The sequence below is a fragment of the Vespula vulgaris genome, chromosome 2, assembly GCF_905475345.1.
Source record: "Vespula vulgaris chromosome 2, iyVesVulg1.1, whole genome shotgun sequence".
NCBI lineage: Eukaryota > Metazoa > Arthropoda > Insecta > Hymenoptera > Vespidae > Vespula > Vespula vulgaris.
The window spans coordinates 5,243,298-5,265,214 of record NC_066587.1 but is presented as its reverse complement, the minus strand read 5'-3'; the positions used below and the strand labels follow the sequence as shown (position 1 = coordinate 5,265,214).

The following is a 21,917-nucleotide window of genomic DNA, read 5'->3' as shown; positions in this document are numbered from 1 at the left end:
TCTATTAAATTTTTTTATTTCCGTTCTCTTGGTACTTCCGATAAATTTCGTTCGATTTCTTTTTCTTTTTCATCTTTCTCTTTTCTCTCTTAAGTTTTTCACGATCGAATTACAAAATAATCGAACTTATAACTTGAATCTTTTACGACGACATGCAATTTGGAAATTGATTATAATTTTAGAACATTCTTTGGCAGATGACTTAATTTTGCATTATATATTAAGACTTTTTAAAAATACATATGGTCTTTTTTCTTCACAGATTTTTTTCGTAAACTCTTACTTTGAAGGGTAAGGTCATATAACGTTAATCTCCTTAAAATCCTCGTTGACTGGTAGTTAATCGTTTCGTTGGAAGCAGGATTTGAAATGGATCCTGTAATATGAGAATTACAGTGACCCAAGTGAACTCTGTTAGCATCTTAGAAAGGACTAAATTATTGCTTGACAAATTTGTGAAAAATCCCTTGCAATTTGAAACGTCTTGACATTTCTCTGGAATGTAATCGTACGACGATCCTTTATCGATATATATATATATATATATATATATATATATATATATATATATATAAAGAATTGCTATCATATTTTGAGATATATATAGATGATAATGATTAATATTATTAATAAAGAACAATATGTATAAAGAGGAATTTGATTAGAATAATTAATGTATCGATAAGATTTGTTAATTACCTTATTGAAAAATTAATCAACATATATAATTTTAAAGAACGATAATATTGAATTAATACATGACTTGTGTATATATATATATATTTTTTTTGTTATTGCTTATTCGTATTTTAGATTTGTAGAGATTCTTGATAATCTATTATCTGACATATATATTGTAATATCTATTTTGTCTAGTATTATAGGTTAACAATGATTGGTAAATAGCGATCTACATGAATAACCTATCATATATCTCCATTAGTTTCAATACGTACGAGTATTTCAATGTAGATTCGCGGTTGAGAACGAGCCAATCAGAATGGTCGTAGTCTGTTTGTCATGTGACTATTTCTAGACTTCTGATTCGTTGTTTAGTCGAACTTTCAGTTAAAGATGGCAGGCAATACACGCTCGAACGTCGCTGGAGATGCGTGCTAAATGTGATTGTTAAGAGTGTCGTACGTTTTATGATTCTTGATTGTATACGTCTTTAACCTTTCTAATTGCTTATGAAAGCAATATTTTCTGCTTGCTCAAAACAATTGCTTAACATCTGTTTCATAATTATGCAAATTGGTGATAGGCACGATCGAAAAAAAAGTGAATTTATGCAGTAAGGAACGTTCCCGAACGTCGGATATTGACAAGATTTTTTTTATAAAAATCTTTCTCTTGTAAAAGATGTAAGTAATCAAAATAATAATTTATATTTTGATCCATTATTATATTTCAAAGTAAAAATGTTTTTTTAACGTATGGTTATGTAGATTCTAAGTATAAAAATGTCAAAAGAGCATCAGCTACCTTCTGATTCTGATGATGATGATGAGGATTATGTTCCTGATGGAGCTGACAACGAACCTGTATCAGAAGCAGATTCCGAAGGTGAAGTAGAAAGTGGTCCCGAAGATGAAAACGATGAAAATAAGCGAGAAACCGATAAGATAACAAGCAAGAAAAGAGGTAGACGGACTGTTAAAGATAAAAGTACAAAACGTAAGAAAAGAACAAAAAGAAAATTAAAAGATGCAGATGAATCGAAAGGAGAAGATGAACAAGATGAATCAGAAACATTGGAAAAGAAAGAACTTACGGAAGAAGAAGAAAAGAAAAGAGCAGATTCTTTGTGGGCAGATTTTATGAAAGATACCGGTAGGATACTGTACCTTGTTATTGTTTAATTTAATTTTCAAACCTTAATTATATCTTTGACTAATACATCGTCCATTTCTATAATAGCGGTAGCTCCAAAACCAAAAACACAAAGCTCAACAAATGGCCCAAAAGAAAAATCTTCTACTTTGATAAAACCAAAAGTAGAAGAAAAAGTGAAGATAACAAAAATATTTGAATTTGCTGGTGAGGAGGTAAAGGTAGAAAAAGAAGTATCAGTGGACTCTGCAGAGGCCAGATTATCCTTGACTTCTGCTGAAAATTCTATGAAGACAGATGCCTCGACTTCTCCTGCCGGAAGAGGAAGAGGAGGAGGAAGAGGTATTAAAAGGGGTGGGTTGGGAGGTATTTCCTCTGTTTTGGGACAGATTGGAAAGAAAGCAAAGATTAGCACATTGGAAAAGTCTAAGCTTGATTGGGACAATTACAAAAAGCAGGAAAATTTAGAAGAAGAAATTATAACTCATAACAGAGGAAAGGACGGATATTTAGAGAGACAAGATTTTCTTCAAAGAGCGGATTTACGGCAATTCGAAATTGAAAAACAATTGCGTAACTCTGGTAGACGCAGTACACGATAAGTCAATGGTACGATGAGATAAAAAAAAGAAATAAAAAATTCCAATTTTCTCAGCTTGCCATTGTCAGGTACCAATAATACGCATTTAGCTTAAATAATTACTGGGACTATTGTCGTATTTCGTTTAATGCATAAGAAAAATTTGCCTCGCTTGGCTTGCCAATCAGCTGAATCAGTTTTATGGTAGCGATTGACAACCACATTTTTTAAAAGAGACTGATCATTCCACTGTATCGAGACTAATTCTATATATGTATCGTGTAATAGTTTAATTTACTTTTTGCGAGCATTTGTCTCGTCCTGTCGTATCGTTACAGAACTTCGCATCGAAGCAGGATATTTGAAGCTTGATGCTTCTCTTACCGATTATATTCAAGTGATACAAGCTTCAATTTCTTTTACTCAATACAATACAATACAATACAATAGTTTAACTAGGTAATGTAAATAAGAGCTGGCACTATAGAAAATATCACAAAATTACCGAATATTAGAAAGAATGATGCGTGTATATGGTAGAGTATGAATCGTAATACTTATATACGATATTGATATGATTATTGAACTATCACGATCACTGCCTCTGGCGAGTCATATGAAGAGTACGTTATTTTATTTATAGATAATCATTACGTGTGTATATAGAATCACAAGATACGTTATGAAACAACACAGCATAATTACACTTACCGTAGCTACTTTATGTTTTTTAAGATCTGTAAAAACGTACAGATTAATTGATTTTTACTAATGGGACATAGGCAGTGGACGATCTAATAACATAAGTAGTGTATATATGACATGTTTACCAACATGAATTCCGATTAAAACTTAATTTCAATTTTTCATGTAACTCAGGTCACAGTTTCTTAAATGTATTAACTTTGCGATATATTATCGCATCATTATACGTCAAAATACTTTACATTTGTGGACTTATTAACGTTATGCAATAAAGATAAAGAAGCAACAGTCTTTGTCAGCGATCTATTGAAAGTAGAGTCGGACATAGCGATTGTTTACATACAAAAATGTATACCTTTACGCATAATATTCAATTCTTTGGAAAAAATGCCTTGTAAATACGACTGATCTTGAGGTATCATGCTAGGTAATAAGGTAAATAATTAATATAAAAAGTATTGCAAAAATTATTTTATATAGAGAAACCAACCGCATGCATTGAAGCATTCATATTTTTAATCAAAGTCATTATGATGACGTTTCGCAGAATCTCTCGAAATTTTATCTGAAAGAAAAATGTTTTTTTTCCTCAATGTTTCCTCATGTTTCTGTGAATTAATTATTCTTTCTTTAAGTTGTTGTGAATTTATATGTATTTATTTGGAGATATCTTAGATTTATGAAGTATGACAATTAGTTAACGTACATCTCTGTGCGCGCAACAATATTCGTACTGTGGAGATGAATTACATAGTACATGTGAAGAGCGAGATTTCTTAGAACGCTTAAAACAAAAGAAAATAGTTCCGAGACAGTTTTTTAACCACCTACATTTTCCCTTTTTCTTACAACGAGATCGTTTTTGCTTTTTTTTCTTCTGCTTAGGTTCGATACATTTTTTCATTCTGCATTTGCAACATCTTTCTTCCTCTTCGTATCGATGAGCTTTCTTTTTCATTCCGGATTTTTTCGGTCTGTAAGATTTTTTAAGAATCTTATACACAACGTTGCACCAAAGAAGACGAGACTCTTTGTACGAATATTGCGATTGTTTAAGAGTATAAATTTATCAATATTTTACCGTGCTTTTTTCAGTGAATCTGTAGATGTGGAAGGTTCTGTGGTAGATTCCAAAGGTCTGCTACATCTTTTGCTAAAAGTAACATAATTTTACGTGAGACATTTTCTATATTTCTTTTTTTTTTTTTTCCTTTTAATTTATATAAATAATAGAAATTTACTTTTTGCAACATATCCCGCAGCGACCATCTTTTTCTTGTGACTTTTTAGGTTTTAGTTTCGCACATTTTGATCGTTTAGTTTCGCTGCGACTTTTTCGTTCACTATCAGGAGAAAATGTTACGCATGGCTTTACCTGAAGTTTCTGTAATTCTTTGGCACTATAAATTTAAAACAAATATACGAACAGAAATATGAGGGTAGAAATGTCGAAAGAGAAGATAGCAATACCAGAGACGAAATAACTTACTTCAAATATATATTTAAAGGACACCTCGGATCAGAACATTTTTTTGACATTTTTTACTTCCGCAAAAAAAATATTGTATGTATCTTGACAATCTAAATAATCTGTCGATTGTATTTAATATAAATATATCATAAAGTAATAACTCAATTAAAATGAATTAATCACGATGATCGAATAGTACTTACATTGGATATACATTATTTGTTGCATATTGCATAATTTTTAAGATTTTCAACATTTTTCTTTTTTAAAAATTTAATCAAATTAATATCAGACGGAATGTATGTTCATGTTATTGTTTTAATTTCCTTTTGGATACTTTCGCATTTTAAATTGACACATTTTAAGAGTAAGCGTCAAGAACTTACTCCTTTTCCGAAATAAATTTTTTTTTTAATTTTGACTTGGGATTATCGCCTAACCTGAGCCGTATCTGAAAATATTTGACAGCTCATGAACGTAACAATATCTAGTATCGATATTTAGTCACATTCTCGCAAAAGTATCTAAAGCAAGATCGCGTAGAGATTTAGAACGAAAATAAAGAGAAAGAAAGAGAGGGAGAGAGAGAGAGAGAGAGAGAAAGGAAATAAATGAAATAAAAAAAAGAAAAGAATACGAAGAACGACGTCTTCCTTCGAACATCTTCCTACTAGTAGTTTGTTAACTCGACGTATGTGTACGACGGCCAACAAGCAAGAGTATCGACGCCAGACTGGCGGCCATTAGTTGCGGCCTTGCCATCGGCAATTTATTCACCAACCGGAATATCTTTCCAGCCGTTCGGCAAGCCTCTTCCATTCCGGAGCACGATCGTCAGAATCTCGTGAATTTTCTACTTTCCATGCGTTTTACACAAACTCGGAATTTACTTTGTCGAAAAAGAAACGAGTTAATGGTTACAAATTATTATTGCTATTATCATTATTAATATTATTATTATTATTATTATTATTACTACTACTATTATTATTTGAATTGAGGAAGTTGAATAAAAACGAGCGATTAATCGTCCAGGAGGTAACTATACTTTACTTCGAGCTTCCGTAATAACTATGCGCACTTTAAAAGCTATGGGCATGGTTAAATATAAGCCGCTTTATTACGCGACTCGTGTATATGTTCTCCCTTAAGAATTTCCCGGCTGCAAGTAATAATGTACGCCGTGCGTGCGTTATTACAAACGCATCTCCGGTAAATCTCTAGGTCGGTAAAATGGAAAAGAGGAAAAAGGATAGGTGCGATAGAAATGATGAAGTGATCGTCATTGCGAGGGATGATGGGGTGTTAGTGGCATGGGAATTTAAAGGGACGAATACGAAATTTGCCAATAAAATGGAGAACGTACGGCTTTGTTTGGCCGAAAACGAGCGTGTTTAGTAAAGCAAGGAAGGGTTAACTGTGAATAATAATTTAGTTTCCGACGAGAGAAGGGATTTCGTTTTGCGAACGTAATTTCGTACTGTGATCGATAGAATTTGCAATGCTAAACGAATTCATTTGTATTCGGATTAAAATCGAACAGGGATAATGATTTTATTGGCGTTTCTATATTTCTAAATCAAGATTTATGTTTCGATTTTTTCTTTTTAATTCGATCGTTAATTATTCGAAAGACTCATAGACATTTTAATCAATATCGAAATGATATCCGTTTACGAAGAAGAAGAAGAAGGTAGAAAGTATTTCCTTGAAAAGAACGATCGATGAATCACTTTTTTCGTAGTATTACGTAGTATAGTAATATCTCTGGTCGGTTCATGGTCGGTGAGCGGTAATGAATGTAAAAAATATTTCGCAGGCGGATCAGTGAATGGATAGTCACCATCGAGATATAGTTTATGACGAAGGATAAGCTTAGGATGGAAAAAGTGCGTACGGGACTGACTCCTCGTCCATCGTGGATAATGTATATAGTACATAGAACAAAAAGGGATATCCACTCGAAAATGCGGAGGCCACTCGTGCCTAAAAGCACTTGGATCGGTATGTGGATCGATTACATAAAAGAAACGTGGCGCGAATTAATGGTAGACACGAAGCGTGGTACGAGAGAAAACATAAAAAAATCTTGAGAAAAAAAGGAAAAAGAAAAATAAGAGTAATTGAATCGAGAGTAGGAGCAAAGTGGAACCGTAAGGCTTCCTTTTTTACATTGTTCTTTCGCACTGACTCTGTTTCTCTCTGTTCCATCATTTGACGTAGGTATATCTACGTAGCGTGACGTGTTCTTCTTTGGAATTCGACGAGAGACGGTAGAAAAAGCAAAGCGTTAAACGACGTGCGCGTGTTCCTGCTATTTTTAAACGTTTCAATGTGTAATGTCTAAAGAATGATATTTTTAAACGAACTTACCAGGCCATTGTTCGTTCGTCGCAATTATTATTACAAGTTGAATCTTCGTCATCTTGATTATTTTCTTCGTTGTCAGAGTGTCGAAATATTTTAGGAAGGGAGGAAAAAAGTATATTCGACTGGGTTCGTCGAATAGATTTTATTTTATTTTTTTTTTATGTTCTTTTCTTTTTTATTTTACTCGACAACATTGGCCTCGTCACGACACCAACACGGTCTAGCTCCCATTTCTAATTTTCGTTTGAACGCAGAGAACAGTCTAGTCTACGGAGGTCCCTCATTTTTCAGCGTCCTCCGCGTTTCCTCTTCTCGTTTGCTTCTCTCTATGCCGCTTTCGCACCCTCCGGGTAAACGATCTCCTCGGGCAACGCGTTTCTCGGTGACTACGGAAGACAAGTAGCGGGAAGATTCTTGGTCTCTTTACCCTCATCACAGCTTCCTCCGTCTACCTCCTTCTTTATCTTCTTCTCTTTTTCTCTCTTTTTTTGGTTCTCTCTCTCTCTTTTTCCCTCTCTTTTTCTCTTCCTTTCGCTCGACGACGGGTATATTTTATGGATGGTCGTCTAGAGCTCTCACGGCGCCAGCTCTCGTGGATACATCGAATACTTGCATCTCCTAAGAATGACTGGAACGTAAACGTAAGGCGAGATGCACCGGTATCTCTATCGAACGGCATCGAGTTCCAGAAAATGGAATCTCAATGATGAGAATGAAGTCTTCGTGAATTAAATACCATCTTTCCAGGGTGGCCTGTGTAAATAGATAAAAGTTTTATTTAAACGACAGCGACTATTTGTTAATGTTATATCAGTGTAAGTTTTGTAAATCGCTATCAATTTCAATGCCCAGGCCGATGTCGCGACGTACGATTAAAATTCATCTTGTTGCAGTGTTCGTAAATCAAAGGCTCGTTTGTTTGTTAGTTGGGATCGAGTTCGTTTTGCCAGCGAACACGTGTCGGAATTCTGACGGCGTGCAATACGAGATAATAGTTAAGTACTCGTACTAAGATACTTCTAAGAAGTCGTAACCGCTAATGTGTGCTATCTCTCTTTCGCTCGAGTTAACTCTCTACTCGAACGGACGAAACAAATGGCATGTCGTTGCATCGACGAAGAAATACATCCGGACGTGGATGGTTCGTTAAGCGCGGTATTATGCTCAGTTCTATGCGACATAGACGAAACGATTGTAACACGGAAGGTTAAAATCTCGATAACGCTAACGAATTTACACGGAGCGAAAAGCTTTCGGTATCTTTTACTGCGTTTACATTTCGATCCTTTTGTCTAGTATTTTAAGAAAGTTTAGTGCTTCAGGATATCTATAGATATTACAAAAAGAACCTTGCAATCTCGGTTGAGCAAAACGCATAAACATATTACCAAGGTGAAAATACGTTATTATCTTCGGGCCAAGATGGCATTTAAAAGTAAGTAAGCGAAGAAGAATCTCTATGAGAGAAACGAAATTGCATAAAGACGGAAGCTATACGGTGATTTACGATGAATGTCAGTCTCGCTTAATTGGCCCTCAGGTTTCTTTGTAACAAAACCGAAGGTTGCGACACGATCGAGAGCTTATCGTCAGAGACAGGAGGAATTCTTTATGGGTCACGTTTATCTTACATCATTGGACTGAATTCGTAGATTCTACTTTCGATAAAGGCCATTTGTTCAGACGAGTAAACGATAGTTACACCACCATCACGACGACGACGATGACGACGGAATTCGTTGGTAACGACATGAGAATCATTTGTTCTGACTCATCGTTTTCGTGATGTAAACTTCGCTTTTGATTATCGTTAACTATAAACAGGTGTTATAACGGAGGAAGGAATTCCCGTTCTCGTCATTATCATTATTCTTTATTTTCTCTCTTGACGGAAAACAGTTGTTATGGTATATAAGTATGAAGCGTACTGTTTCCTCTTGTTCCCGAGGTGGATAGAGTAGGAAAAAAAGGAATGTAATGGGCCGGAGTCCTTGAAAGGACCGGTTGACGTGACCGGTCCACTATTTTTAACTGGATCCTTTTGTTTCGCTGCTCTCATCACTTCCCTTTTACGTTCGACCTTGCACTTGATTCGAAGATGTCCCTGCTCTTACATTTGATTTAGAGGATCGATCCTCTCATATGGTATCCATGCCCTTTACTCTTTTCTTCGTTCCTTCTCCTTGTCGTTGCAATACCTTCACGAATGACGATATCTCTTTGAGAAGGTTACTTTTAAATTTCAGATATGGACATGTAAGAAGAGAGATAGAGAGATAGAGAGACAGAGAGAAATACGTTGAGAAAGGAATTTGTCATTTGCAAGACAGCTCGTTGGACATGGTCATTATGCGTCCTACGAAGCGATCGTTACATCGCGAATACAAACGAGCTCTTCTCTCGCCGTTTCTACTGATTCAGAAATGAAGTTGTATTTCGTCGGAAACATTCGTAACCCGAATATACACGACTTCGGAAACACAACTGGATTTTTATTCAATTGAAACTTCGTAGAAAACCTATCGTCATAGGTCGAAAATAGAACGTGAAGGAAAATAGATTTGTTTGTATAATGAATTAAGGATGGCTTTTATTTTAGCTCACAATATTACGAATAACATAATTTTGTGAAATAAATTCAAACGGAATTTTGGAAACGTCGATCATCGGAAAACGCATTTTCATGGTTCCATTATACCATTCGCGGTCGATATTAAATTTAAGAAATGCCGCGTAGGACCGAGGAGGGTTGATAGTAGGCGTTCGGCAATTTCCGTCTGTGTTCGGCCGTCTTCGGGCGTAGCTACACCGCCCGGAACCGTCAGTCTCGCGCACGACTTCGAAGTGGGAGGACGCGTTGTTCCTTGCACTGTTGGTTTGATTTTTCGACGTGGAAAAATCGATCGTACTCGCTGAATTTCGACGACGCCTCTCAACGTCGACAGGCATATTCATGTTACAACGAGAAACTCGACTCATCGCAGTACTGACAAATAACGTAAATCATTCGCGTATTACGTGAATAACCTCTACACGCGAATTCGGATGTGCGTAGTATTGTGAATACGTTCTTTTTTTTTTGGTGTACATCGCTTTGATCAATCGCTTGGTGTATATTATTCTTCTTAAAGGTGTTTATCTCGTTCTATCTATTTTGAACCGAATTTATTATGTTACTACCGATCGCGCGTGCGATCGTCACATTATTTTGACCGAAGGTGCGCACGACTACGAGAACAGGACCAACGCTGCAAAATGTTACCACAGACTCCTGACATCATTCCCACTACTCTTAATCAAGTAAGTGCTGACAATTAAATATGTATATTTTAATCTTAGTTAATAACGAACGACGAAAAGTGTCTATCTATCTTGTCGTAAACGAGAAACAATACGTAACGACTCGTTTAACCAATATTTCGTCGATAATAATCATTTACATATAACGTCTTTTTCAACAACATTGTACCAACAAAGTATTCTACTTTATATTTTTCTTTATTTATGTATTTAATTTACATGAAATATCATGTTGATGTTACATCACGTCTAACAAAATTAATGAACATTTTCAAAGGTTCGACGATGCAGAATCTATCTCTGAAGCTCGTATTTCTACTACATTTATCTCTCTCTCTCTCTCTCCCTCTTTCTCTCTCTCTTTCTATTTCTCTTTCCCTCTCTTTTTCTCTGATCGCGTGTGCGGCGAATGCGTGAAGAGCAGTCTTCCTTTTGGATCGTTCACCGCACCAATTATTGATCCCCTAATAAGCACAGTCCGTGAAAAAAAATTGCTTGAAAAATTTGAACGTACCATTTTACGTACTTAGTAGAAATCAGAAAGAGATTACGTGTATTCACCGTTATTGTACGTTTGAAAACTTGACCTTGACTCTTCAATATTTTTAATACTCTTTTGTTTAGCTAGAAATGAGAACACTCGTGTTGATGTGAGTGGAGGGGGAGGAGAAGGAGAGAGAGAGAGAGAGAGAGAAGGACAACATCGTTAAAACCGTTTTTTCTCGAACAAACAATACTATCGATTGTTATAACATTTCTACGAAACATTTTTTGTTTTGTTTTATTCTTTATTCAATTAGAATCGCACGAGTAAGTTCTTATTCGTAAAAATATTACCAAAGGGTGTCGAAGATGGTACCTGCCGCTCCTGTCAAGATGGCGTGTAGAAGACAAATATTTGCAGTCTGAAGTTAGGGATTTACAAGAACAGGACGTTTGTGTGCGAGAAAAGGAAGTTTTTTTTTTTTTTTTACGTCGCGTCACGTTTAGTCAATATTAAACGTTCTAAAGTCGGTCGATAAGTATTTACGATCTTTATATTTCGTATCTCTCGATTGATGTATCGATCGATCGATCGATCGATCGAATCATTCTCGAGCCGTAGTGCGAAAGCTCTTTTAGAATTTAGATGAGATATCGCCAAAGAATCTCCTTCCTTTTATCGTCGAGGTCCGCAGGTAGAAAATATTTTAAAGGTTTCGACCTTTCCTTTATACCGAAGTTCTGCAGCTTCGATCGTTTCGATTTTCTTCGAGTGAGAATTAAAAAACAAAGGAAAAACAATTGTCCTCTTTTTAAACATTAATTGAAATATTAATTTTTAATATTAGTTGGACTTTTGCACGTTTATTATAGATCTCGCGTATACGTAAATTCGCTTGTAAAAACTGTTTGTTTCTACGTTACATCGAGATCATTCCGATTCGATTACCGTACGTTCTCAATTCTATAGCACATGAATTTTTGTATACGCGTCAGATTTTATCGGCCGAACCATTCACGTAGAATTAAAGGACGTGTAACTGAGTTTTCCGATAAAAATTTGATATTCATAGGATCGTTTTGTAATCGTTATTTCGACTAAAATTTCTTCTCCCTCTTCCCCTCTCTTCCTCTCTCTCTCTCTCTCTCTTTCTCTCTATCTCTTTATCTCTCTTTCCCCTTCTTTCTCTCTCATCCTCAAATACACAAAGAAACATAAATAACATACAAAAAATGCAACTTAGCGTTTCGTAATAATCACGTGTCGGTGATACGTAACGTTGCTATTGTGTATATTTTATTAGGTAACACCGTGGTGTCAGACAAACGTTCTCCTTTTTATAAATGAAAGCATGGTTTTTAACGCGAGCAAAGAATATTTTTATAATGCTAAAGAATATTTAAAACGTTAGCAAAGGTATGCTTTGTTAATTAAACGTTAGGAATAAATTCTAAGGAAATAATTTGAAACTTTGACATATTTCATCGGAAGCCGAAAGAAAATTAAAGGTTTACATATTTTATGTACGTTAAACGTCGATAAGGCATTGTTCCATTAGTCCGTAAAAATTTTGGGTTACGAAAGTCTTTGTTAAATAGACTCACGAAAAAGCTGAATGTAAAGGAGTAAAAAGGATGAGAAAAAGAATACTACTCGTTTAGCGACGAAAGAGAAAGAGTAAAAACTAAAATATATATGCATAGATACATTCTATATACGGACTTACTATACCTATACATTTCTCTAAACTCTTGCATTACTGTTCGCGCGAAGAAGCTGGAAAAGACGAATAATAAATGGAGAAGCGCGACATTGAACGGACAATGGCGCGGAATATCCGCCTTGTGTGCTGGTAATGTACAACAATAGAAAGACCTCGGTAGTGGAATATTAAAGCAAAGGTCTTTCCTCGTTTTCGCGATATTTCTATCTCTGTTTCTCTCTCTCTCTCTCTCTTTTTCTGTACATCTGATCACGAATTTTTTTTGTTTCATTTTATTTTATTTTATTTTCTTCTTATTCCCTTTTATTCTAGTTCGATAATTTTTCTTGGTGAAAGTAAGTAATGTCGAAACAATCGTATCGTCGATATATCGAAAGTTTCATGGAACTTTCGATGACTCGTCGAGAAAGAGGAAAAAAGAGGGAGGGAGAAAAGAGAGTGTCTTCATTCGAGCACTCTGTTTGCTCGTAGATTTCGTCGCGCTTCGTGGTGACAAGTCGCTCGAGTTTTATCGTTCGTAGAAGGTGCGTGACGTACTCCACAAGAGAATTCTTAAAGGCGGGTCGACCTTATCGATTCTTTCGAAAGCCCAACTTCCAAATGGTATCTTTGCTATATTCTGTCAGATTCTGTAATAAATTTCTATTCGTTCTTTCTCGTTCGGTCAAGGATAAAAAGACACGTGGTAAAAGAATAGCGTGCTAATTGTGCGACAGTTAAATTAGAAACATCGCTGCGAGCGACAAAAACTAATTAGCATATCTGTCTCTTTCTTTATTTATATCTCTGTTCAATTATAATTTCGTTTCATTCAACCCATATGCATACGCAATCCTTGTTATTTTTAATTGATTATTTATAATGCTTTTTACTACGTTTATACTATAAGGTAATATATCTATCTATTTAATATCCTATTTGAATATAATATTTTTTTTTGTTTTACAAGACATTTAACAAATGCAATAAATATTATCCATTCTCCTTCTCCCTGTCTTTCTTTCTATCGCTTTCGCAAAATACGAAATTCCAGGCAACTAATTCCAAGACAGTGGGAACTCAGTGAGACTTGGATACGCGGCAAATTTCGTCATCGCTCGCGCGAAGCAACTTTATCGTCTGATTAAGGCTCGATGATATTTGCATAAGCGATAGGATAACGACGTTCCTTCGTTGGAAAAAGAGAAAGAGAGAGGGAAAGCGAATCATGATGCTCAGTAGACTCGACCGCCGCTACTTACTGACATTCCCGTACTCCCATAGCTTGTAAATACATTTATACGCGATTCCGTCATGCGTGTACTATGCAAATAGTATAGTACCGCGACTACGTTAGCGGCTTATGCTTTTTGTAGAAGTCATACGACAAACAACAAGAGTCGTAGAAACGAGCGACGCTTCTACTTTTGCAATTAATGTTGCACTAGGATGCACACAGGTAAAAATTACGAAACGGGGATGATTAAAATTGAAAGCGAATAAGATTGATTAGATTAAAAAGAATATACTTTTTCTCTCATGGTAACTCGAAATAATCGTCGAATCTCTTTCGAGTATGCATTTTCTATTAACGATCACCACATCGAACATTAACGATGACGCCCGAGTCCCGTCACGAGCTCCGTGACTTTCTTAGAGGTATCGTGCATTGTTACATCGTCTTAGTCGTCGTTCCTACTCTTCTCGGCTTCCTTCGAAGAACACCTCTTATCGCGTGTGCTTCGTTCGAATTAGAAACATAGTTCGCATAGTGGATACATACACTGTTCGAAGTACACCGTTAAGTGTCTATCGTGCATCGGTAATACGTAGAAAAGTTAGATAACGAATTGAAGTAAGTAATTTCCCGATAAACAATTCTTATGTTCTCAATTATTTTTTTAACTCGCGATGTTAATAGTTTTGGTATTTACTATCGTTCAACAGTATCGACAGTTCGAGTACAAAGGACTTGCGATGATATCGAATAATGTAGTCGGTAGGCGTAATCTTGGAATATATCGAAATAGCACGTATCCTTGATCTTTCATTTCCCCCTTTTCTTTTCTTTTCTTTTCTTTCTTTACTATTATCATTAATAACCATAGAAGCGTCGTTGAGATGCACTTCCTAGCGTGGGAAAACGCGTTGAATCGTCGTCCGTGGAATTCGATGGTAGTCACGTTCCATGGACTATGCGAACGGCGTATAATTTCTATTTAACAGTGTATAACCATAATAGGCTCGAATCGATTGCCGATGCGGAGCGCAGTGCGAACGGAGAAGTGCGTTACACTTGACAAAATTGATTAGCGTGAGCGTTCATTGTAATCGGAATTGCGTTCGTCGAATTGAGGACGTATCGATATGGCGTGTCGTGGTTTTCATCGTCACTACGGAACTCCATGATCGAATATGCAGAGAATGAACATTCTTGTACGTGGAAACGAGCCTAAACGAGCCTAAACGAGTCTAAACGAGAACATTTTATAACGAATCCCGAGACGATTAGAAGAGTTTTTAAAAATTAATGTGACGCGATTTAGAATGTCGATCCGACACGATAATATCTAACGATAAAGGCTCTATGATCACAGTTAGCTAATGGAGAATCGAAAGGTTCGATAGAGGACTAAATTGATCGACGGTTCGAAGCAGTTATCCCATATTATATAGTAGACCGAATAAAGCCACCCCACCCTGAAATTAAGTCGTCGAGATGTTAATGAATAATCTATCGAATAATTAACAGTCATCAGGAGCTTTGGAAGAGAAAATTTTCGCTCGGTAATAGCGGCTTCTTTGTTCGCCTTATAGACCTTTTCTTTCTTATCCACATCTTTCTTTCCTAACTCTTTAAAGGGTACAAGGATCGAACTTTAGAAAATAAAAAATCGATACATCACGATATATATATATATAGTTTAGATCTTGATAAATAAAGAATTTTATACCTCGTTTATTCTGTGTATATATATATATATATATATATATATATATATATATATATATATGACTATGGAAAACATTTTGACGATTAGAAAGAAAGTTATAACCTTGTTAATCGATATATTAAATCCAGATTTTATCGATGGAAAATTGATAACAGAGCGTAACATAACGTTGTTAATTATATGTTGTAACCGTTAAATCGCGATACATATCACGTAGGCACTGTATTTGGTACGTGTATTTGTTAACCGATAAAATGTTTCCCCCTATATATTTCTATTCTAATTAATAACAGGTGACGTGGTTGGTCTTTAATTGTGTTAGTCAGCCATGCGCGATCCATTATGTTAACGGTCTGTAATCTGCGACGATATTAAATTATTATTCCGATAATTTTCACATATCGTGTCCATATGGGCGTTTCTCAGATAAATAGGTATCTTACAATCTGGCCTGACATTCAACTATAAATGAATATGATTCTACTCGACGAGTAAAAACGTGACACTTTAGCTCCTCCTTTTTTCTCAATTCTTTTTTTTTTCTTTTCTTTTTTTTAAATCTCTTCTCAAGCAAGGCGAAGAAATCTCACGTGTTCTTCGTCGACCGATCTCAAGATCCATCTCGTAACTCTGACCCCTAATTAATTCGCCGTAATTAGCGCGCGTAACTCTCGACTACGTAACCGCATTAATCTCCGACACCGTAGGGACTTAGGAGAAAGAAAAGGGCTGTGGACCGTAAATAGAGCCTCGACGTTGAGATCTATGCTAAACCACAGACAGGCTAGTTCTCGTCGTCTCGTCGATGCCCACGAAACCGCGAGTGCTTTCTTGTGATTCTTAATTAGTCGGTAGACTACGAAATGCGAGCACGACCGACTTTTGTTGCCGAGATTTCTCCTTTCCTTAACTTTTCGTGTAGACGTATACGGTACGTGTCATAATATACAGTATGATGTAACACTACGAGTACAATTAGTAGAGAAAAATAAAAACATAAAAATTTACCTCAGCGCGTTCTATTAATTATTATTACTTTTCTCTCTCGTTAATTGAGCTATTATTAAAACAAAAAAAGTATCAGATAATCGCGAATAGTTGGTGTATACCTTGTTAATTTTATATTTTATTACCTAATTTCATCTTTCAAGTTATGCCGCTATATTATAGATAGACATTGTCGTTCACTGTACATTCAATGTTCAACCGTGCTCACGTAGACACGTAAGGTAAACGAGTAAGAAAGTACAATAAAACAGCTTATCGAACGGGACGTTGGTAAGTCAGAGACGCGAACTTTGCCATCGAGAGATCGTGCGTGAATACATAGTATATAGGTAGCTAACGTGTGCCATACTCCTGTTCGATGGATGAAAAAGAGGGAGGTAGGGAGGTTGGAAAGCCCTCCTCTCTCTTTCTCTCCTTGACCACTTACCTTTCTCCAAGAAGAGCAGGTAACCGCGAGTCCAACTAACGGTAAAATTAAAACGCATTAAAAGCACGTGGATCGTCGGAGGAGAAAAGACGACGAGCTTTTAAAGCATGGAAGGTAGCAGTACAGATATCGGGCATATACCGCCCCCAATTACGCCACTGCCCACCGCAAAATCTCATTAGTTTCGTGCTCCTTTCATTCCTTTCTGTTCTCCCACTCCTATATTTACGCTATTTTTGTAGATGTTTTTATCCGCGAAGGTTAAGGAAACTGCAGTTACCACGACGTCAGACATAATTGCGTTTGATTTTGTTTATATGGTATTATTATATTCGCAATATTCCTGGTATTATTTCAAGCGAAAGGAACGATATATATATATATATATTGGATTCGTTCATTGTAGAACTTAATGACGTAATCATTAACGTCCTTGAACAAAGGAAAATATCTCGATGGTTTGGAACGTTTCGTGACATATAAACGTTTTCTTTATTTGAAAAACGATCGTGTAAATAGAGACAGAGATTAACAAAGGAAGGCTTAGCGATACAAAAATTCTTTTGTAATTCATCCGACGAATTTACGGTACATATCATAGATAAAAATACGCTTCGCTAGGTTCGCTGTGGTAAGGGAAACAGTGAAGAGAATTGTTCTCCAATGTGAAACGTGAAACGTGAAACAGGTTCGCTAAACAAAACGATCGCTGTTCGTAGTGTCGACTATAGTCGACTACGACTATAGAAGAGGAAAAAAAATTGTGGGAGGATTTCTAATCTAACGTGACATTGACCGTAGTATAAAGGACCCCCCAGGTTGGAGGCGAATGCAGGAGCCAGGAATCGATCGGTCTCGAGGTAGCAACCCCTATGTGTTACCATCGTAGACGTCTTTCAAACGAACCCCTCTTCTCCACCCAGGACTCACCTTTCCGCCACGATTTTGCTCTTGCTCGCTGCAAAAATATACTTTTCTTCGTTCGCTGAATAAGAGAAAAGAAAGAGAGAGAGAGAAATTAATGTTCGTATTAAAAAAAACGTGGAGTCGTGTAAACTACTGAAAGGGATATTTTTCCTTTTATATACGTTTCTCTATGATACTTTATTTTCTTTTAATTTGATGTTACGCGTATAATATACGCCATATTTATATGTATATTTTTTTAAACAAACACTTGCGACGCGTGACACGAGATTATCTATGAGATCGATTTCTTCGAAAGAATAAGTAAGCGGATGTTTAAGTAATTCGTTAAAATTAATTTCACGTTAATACAAGCCGCTTATACGGGCACGAAACTCGAGATACTTCGAAATTATTAGCGCGAATCTGCGGGTGCCCCCTTGGAGTTAAAATAAAATCAAAAGGATCTGTGGATTCCCGCAGAGAACGGCTCGCAGGTCGAACGTACCGCCGAAAGCGAGCTACGAAATTGATTGCCAAATTGCCGTTCATTAATCGTTTTATATATACTCATTTTACGCGCTGATTTTAATCTTTCTTTTCTCTTTTTTTGCTGTTTTCTTTTTTCCATGCGCTGCTTTTGAAATTTTTAATAAAAATTTTTTACGTTGGCGTTAGATTTTAGTATGGCTTTAATCGATTCGTAATACGATAGTCTCTCCTTATTAAAATTTTTTCTCATCAGATAGACGTCTTCATTGAATTACCATCGAGCAATTTTTAACCACAACGCGATTAATCGACAAAAGGAGAAGTTTTTATTGCTACTCGCTGTAGCTGCGCGTAAAATTATTTTATTGCGTTATAAAAAGCATTATTTGTCATCATTTACAAGCCGGTAACGACATTTCGTTATTTTCTTGATTTGCTGCAAGATTTAAGTTTGAAATGCAACAAGAGTAAAATCGCTCTTAGGGACGATTGATCGATCAAGTAACTTTATACTTTGATCGGTCGGTAACATCGTATTCCCCAACAGATCGTATAACACGGCCGTTGAAAAACTTGCTTGTAATTGAGCGACTACGAATGGCACGAACAATTAATGTAAGTGCTCGTAAATTATCATCGACGATAATATTCGTACTTATTAAATAATTCGTTGAACTCGACGACTCGATCTATCGATCGTTGAAAAAGATTATAAAGAAAATTCAAGGAAATGCATAATTTCACGGATATAATCTCTTTCAACATTATAATTTCATCGCTCCTTTTAGCCACTTAGAGAAGGGTCGCTCCTTTTGTGGACACATCTCGTGATACAAGTTCCTTAAAGTGTCGTCCAGTGACCCGCCCATTGTGTCATCTCACCATCCCCAACTCTATAAAATATTTGGACAGAACTTCCGGACGTGAAAGTATCATAGACGATTTTCTCACTCTCCCTCGAGTTTTTTTTCTTTTTTCGACGAGACAGTAAGTTAGAGTGAGAGAGAAAGAGACAGAGAGATAGAGACTTATCTCCTTTCTTTTATTCTTTTCTTACGTTCGATTCATGCATCTTTTTAAAACTTCTACATCGAGGAACAAATTCTTCCACTTTCAAGATGTCTTCACGAAGTCGGAACAATAGTAAAAAAAAAGAAAAAAAAGTCGGTCGGGAGTTCGCCGAGAACGCTATTGGAATTTTCTACTAGAAAATATGATACGAAGGATGGAGATGGACCAAGGCCAGAAACGGGGCTGCAGAACGAGTTTCTTCGAATTTCCTCGATAAAACTCACGGAATCGTATCTCAGCAGGTCAAAGTACTATTGATACATTGCGATCAAAGGTAGAGGATAAGAGAATATTTGAACGTTTCGCAAAGTTCTTTTGTAAAATCGCAATTCAGCGAACGTGATCTTGCTTCTGAAGTTCGTATCCTCTGACGTTTTATATCCTCTTTTTCTTTTTTTTTTTTTTTAATCTTTTTTCGCAAAGAAACTCGTTTCTAGATAGATTTGACAATTTCATTTTTAAACGTATAAACGACGTTCGGTTTTTGTTAATTTAATCATACCGTAGAAACAGGTAGAGTGAAGACACGTGAAAGTTTATAAAGTGTTCGTAAAATCCGATGACGTTCCCACGGTCTTTCAGATTCCTTTTACACGCGATCTTACCTACAGCATCGTATCCTGACACGCTATGATTCTAAGATGTCTTGGACCCTCCGAAAGATGAGGCAGGGTTCTTCAATGCCAATGTCGAAAAAGATCTCGGACGAAGAAAAATATTATTCGTAAGCTTACGTGTTATTTTCGCGACGCGTTCTTTTACATTTTAATTTATCGTTAACATCAGAGTAATATATAAATATTGTCGTAAACTTGTAAACTTGTTTTACGATCGATCGAATACGAAGCTATTGCAGACATAAATATCTACGTACGTACTATGCTTGACTATACTTTCGCAATATATATAGATACGTCAGCTAAATAAAGCTTCCTTTTTTATTTTCATAGTTTCGAGCATTGTATTACGATTAAATTACGGGTTGGATAGAAGAATTTGACAAGCTAAACTACGTCCATGTATTAATAAAACTACCTACGGCTGTCAAGGAAATGTACACGGTACAATGAAATCATATTCGATAAACGATCTCGATGAACTCTCAAAGAGACGCTACGAGGACAGCTTCGAGCGTTATACATATATCAACGTAAAAATGAATATTATCTGAACGAGTAGATAATTTCTTTTGTCTGTTTCTGTCTTTACAATAGTTTAAACGATTTTCGATGTAATTGTTAATGTTTTGAAGAGGAATTAAATGCTGGATTAAAATCAGGAAGAAAAGATACTTTTCGTTGGACTATCGTTAATTCATTTTAACAATTACATTTGTTCCCGCGTTCGTATCAGATTTTTTTGTTTCTGTTTTTTATTCTGTTTCTCTCTCTCTCTCTCTCTTTTTTTTTTGATTTATCTCTCGTCTCCCGCAAAGCCTCGTGAAATTATTTTCAAAGGATCGGTTTGAGGCACCGTGGGTATATGGAGCAGGTGCACGGTTTACCTGCCGTAGGCGGTTCTACTTTTTCATTCTCTTCACTTTGCGCTCCTACCTTCACGGCCGGCCATTATCGTATCTCCGCGAGCACCGTTTCGTTTTCTCTCCAGGGCTGGAATTTTCTCCGCAAACCATCACCACTACCACCACCATCACCATCACCATCACCATCACCACCACCACTGCTACCATTGATTCGTTCGATGCGAATTAGTGATGCATATAAATAGAACATTTACGAGAGGCAAGTTTCACGATTATCATAGAAACTTTTGCCGGTCTGCATCCAGTATACCAAATCATCTGTACTGTCTCTTTAAACATAATTTGATTTCTTGTTACTGTTCTTATGTACTTTTCATTTCTCATGTCCCTCGTGTTACCGTTTTTCATTGTATTTTTTAATTCTCGTTACAATCCGTTAACGGTTCTCACCGACTAGTTTTTTCTCGATCGTCAAAGTTTCTAGTAATACGTTCGACTTAAAACGAACGTCACGGAAAACCGTCACGCGATCGACTCCAAGAGAGCAAACCTTAGTACTTGACACGTTTATAAACTAGTTCCTGAGATACCCGACTCTATGCGTTTCCGGCGTGCTCTCTTTGAATTTCATCCCACATAAGCTTATTATATTACAAGCGTGCTTTCGTGCTAACCGAAATCTTAACTTTAACTCTTTACCAACCGCTTAGATTAGTCTGATTGAATGCTATTGCTGTTGGAATTAGATTTGATGTGTATATATATATATATATATATATTTTTTTTTTATCATGAATATATACGAATATTGATCTCTAAAGATATACGTATGAATGTCGAGAACTCATCAATTGGATTGCATTGTTTTAATACCTCGTTACATTGTCATGAATGAATGAGAATATTTTAGTGGTGAATAAAAATGCAATTAATAAAGTGACTTGACGGTAGCGAGTGGTAAAACGCGACAGGCGGTCTTTTGAAACGCGTATTTCGTGTCAGGCTACTCTGGATTTGTCACAATCAAATTTAGATCAAATGGAATACGGCTTTCATTTGAGGCAAAAAACATGATATGACCATACTGCGCTGTGTTAGCGCAAGAAAGGTTTGGTTAAGCGCCATATGCGC

At 36.2% G+C, this 21,917-nt stretch overlaps 3 protein-coding genes across 3 annotated transcripts in view; 2 read left to right on the top strand and 1 right to left on the bottom strand.

The window, feature by feature from the left end:
• The first annotated feature begins 1,082 nt into the window (after positions 1-1,082).
• On the top strand, positions 1,083-3,407 carry LOC127072768 (craniofacial development protein 1). The gene is made up of 3 exons (XM_051013467.1): positions 1,083-1,364; positions 1,449-1,833; positions 1,921-3,407. Exons 2-3 carry the CDS (start codon positions 1,464-1,466, stop codon positions 2,433-2,435), a joined length of 885 nt encoding a protein of 294 aa, XP_050869424.1. The 5' UTR covers positions 1,083-1,364; positions 1,449-1,463; the 3' UTR covers positions 2,436-3,407.
• Positions 3,408-3,753: 346 nt separating this feature from the next.
• LOC127072770 (uncharacterized) lies at positions 3,754-5,260 on the bottom strand. Its single transcript, XM_051013469.1, has 5 exons — positions 4,793-5,260; positions 4,608-4,708; positions 4,360-4,518; positions 4,200-4,271; positions 3,754-4,092 (listed from the first exon to the last, which is right to left on the bottom strand). The coding sequence occupies exons 2-5, from the start codon at positions 4,655-4,657 to the stop codon at positions 3,816-3,818; spliced, it is 558 nt and encodes a 185-aa protein (XP_050869426.1). The 5' UTR covers positions 4,658-4,708; positions 4,793-5,260; the 3' UTR covers positions 3,754-3,815.
• Positions 5,261-9,775: 4,515 nt separating this feature from the next.
• The window catches only part of LOC127072761 (breast cancer anti-estrogen resistance protein 1), a 45,286-nt gene continuing 33,144 nt past the window's right edge, over positions 9,776-21,917 (top strand). Inside the window, exon 1 of the mRNA XM_051013453.1 lies at positions 9,776-10,259. Within this exon, the coding sequence (XP_050869410.1) occupies positions 10,215-10,259 (45 nt within the window). The 5' untranslated portion in view covers positions 9,776-10,214. The remainder of the gene's footprint in view (positions 10,260-21,917) is intronic.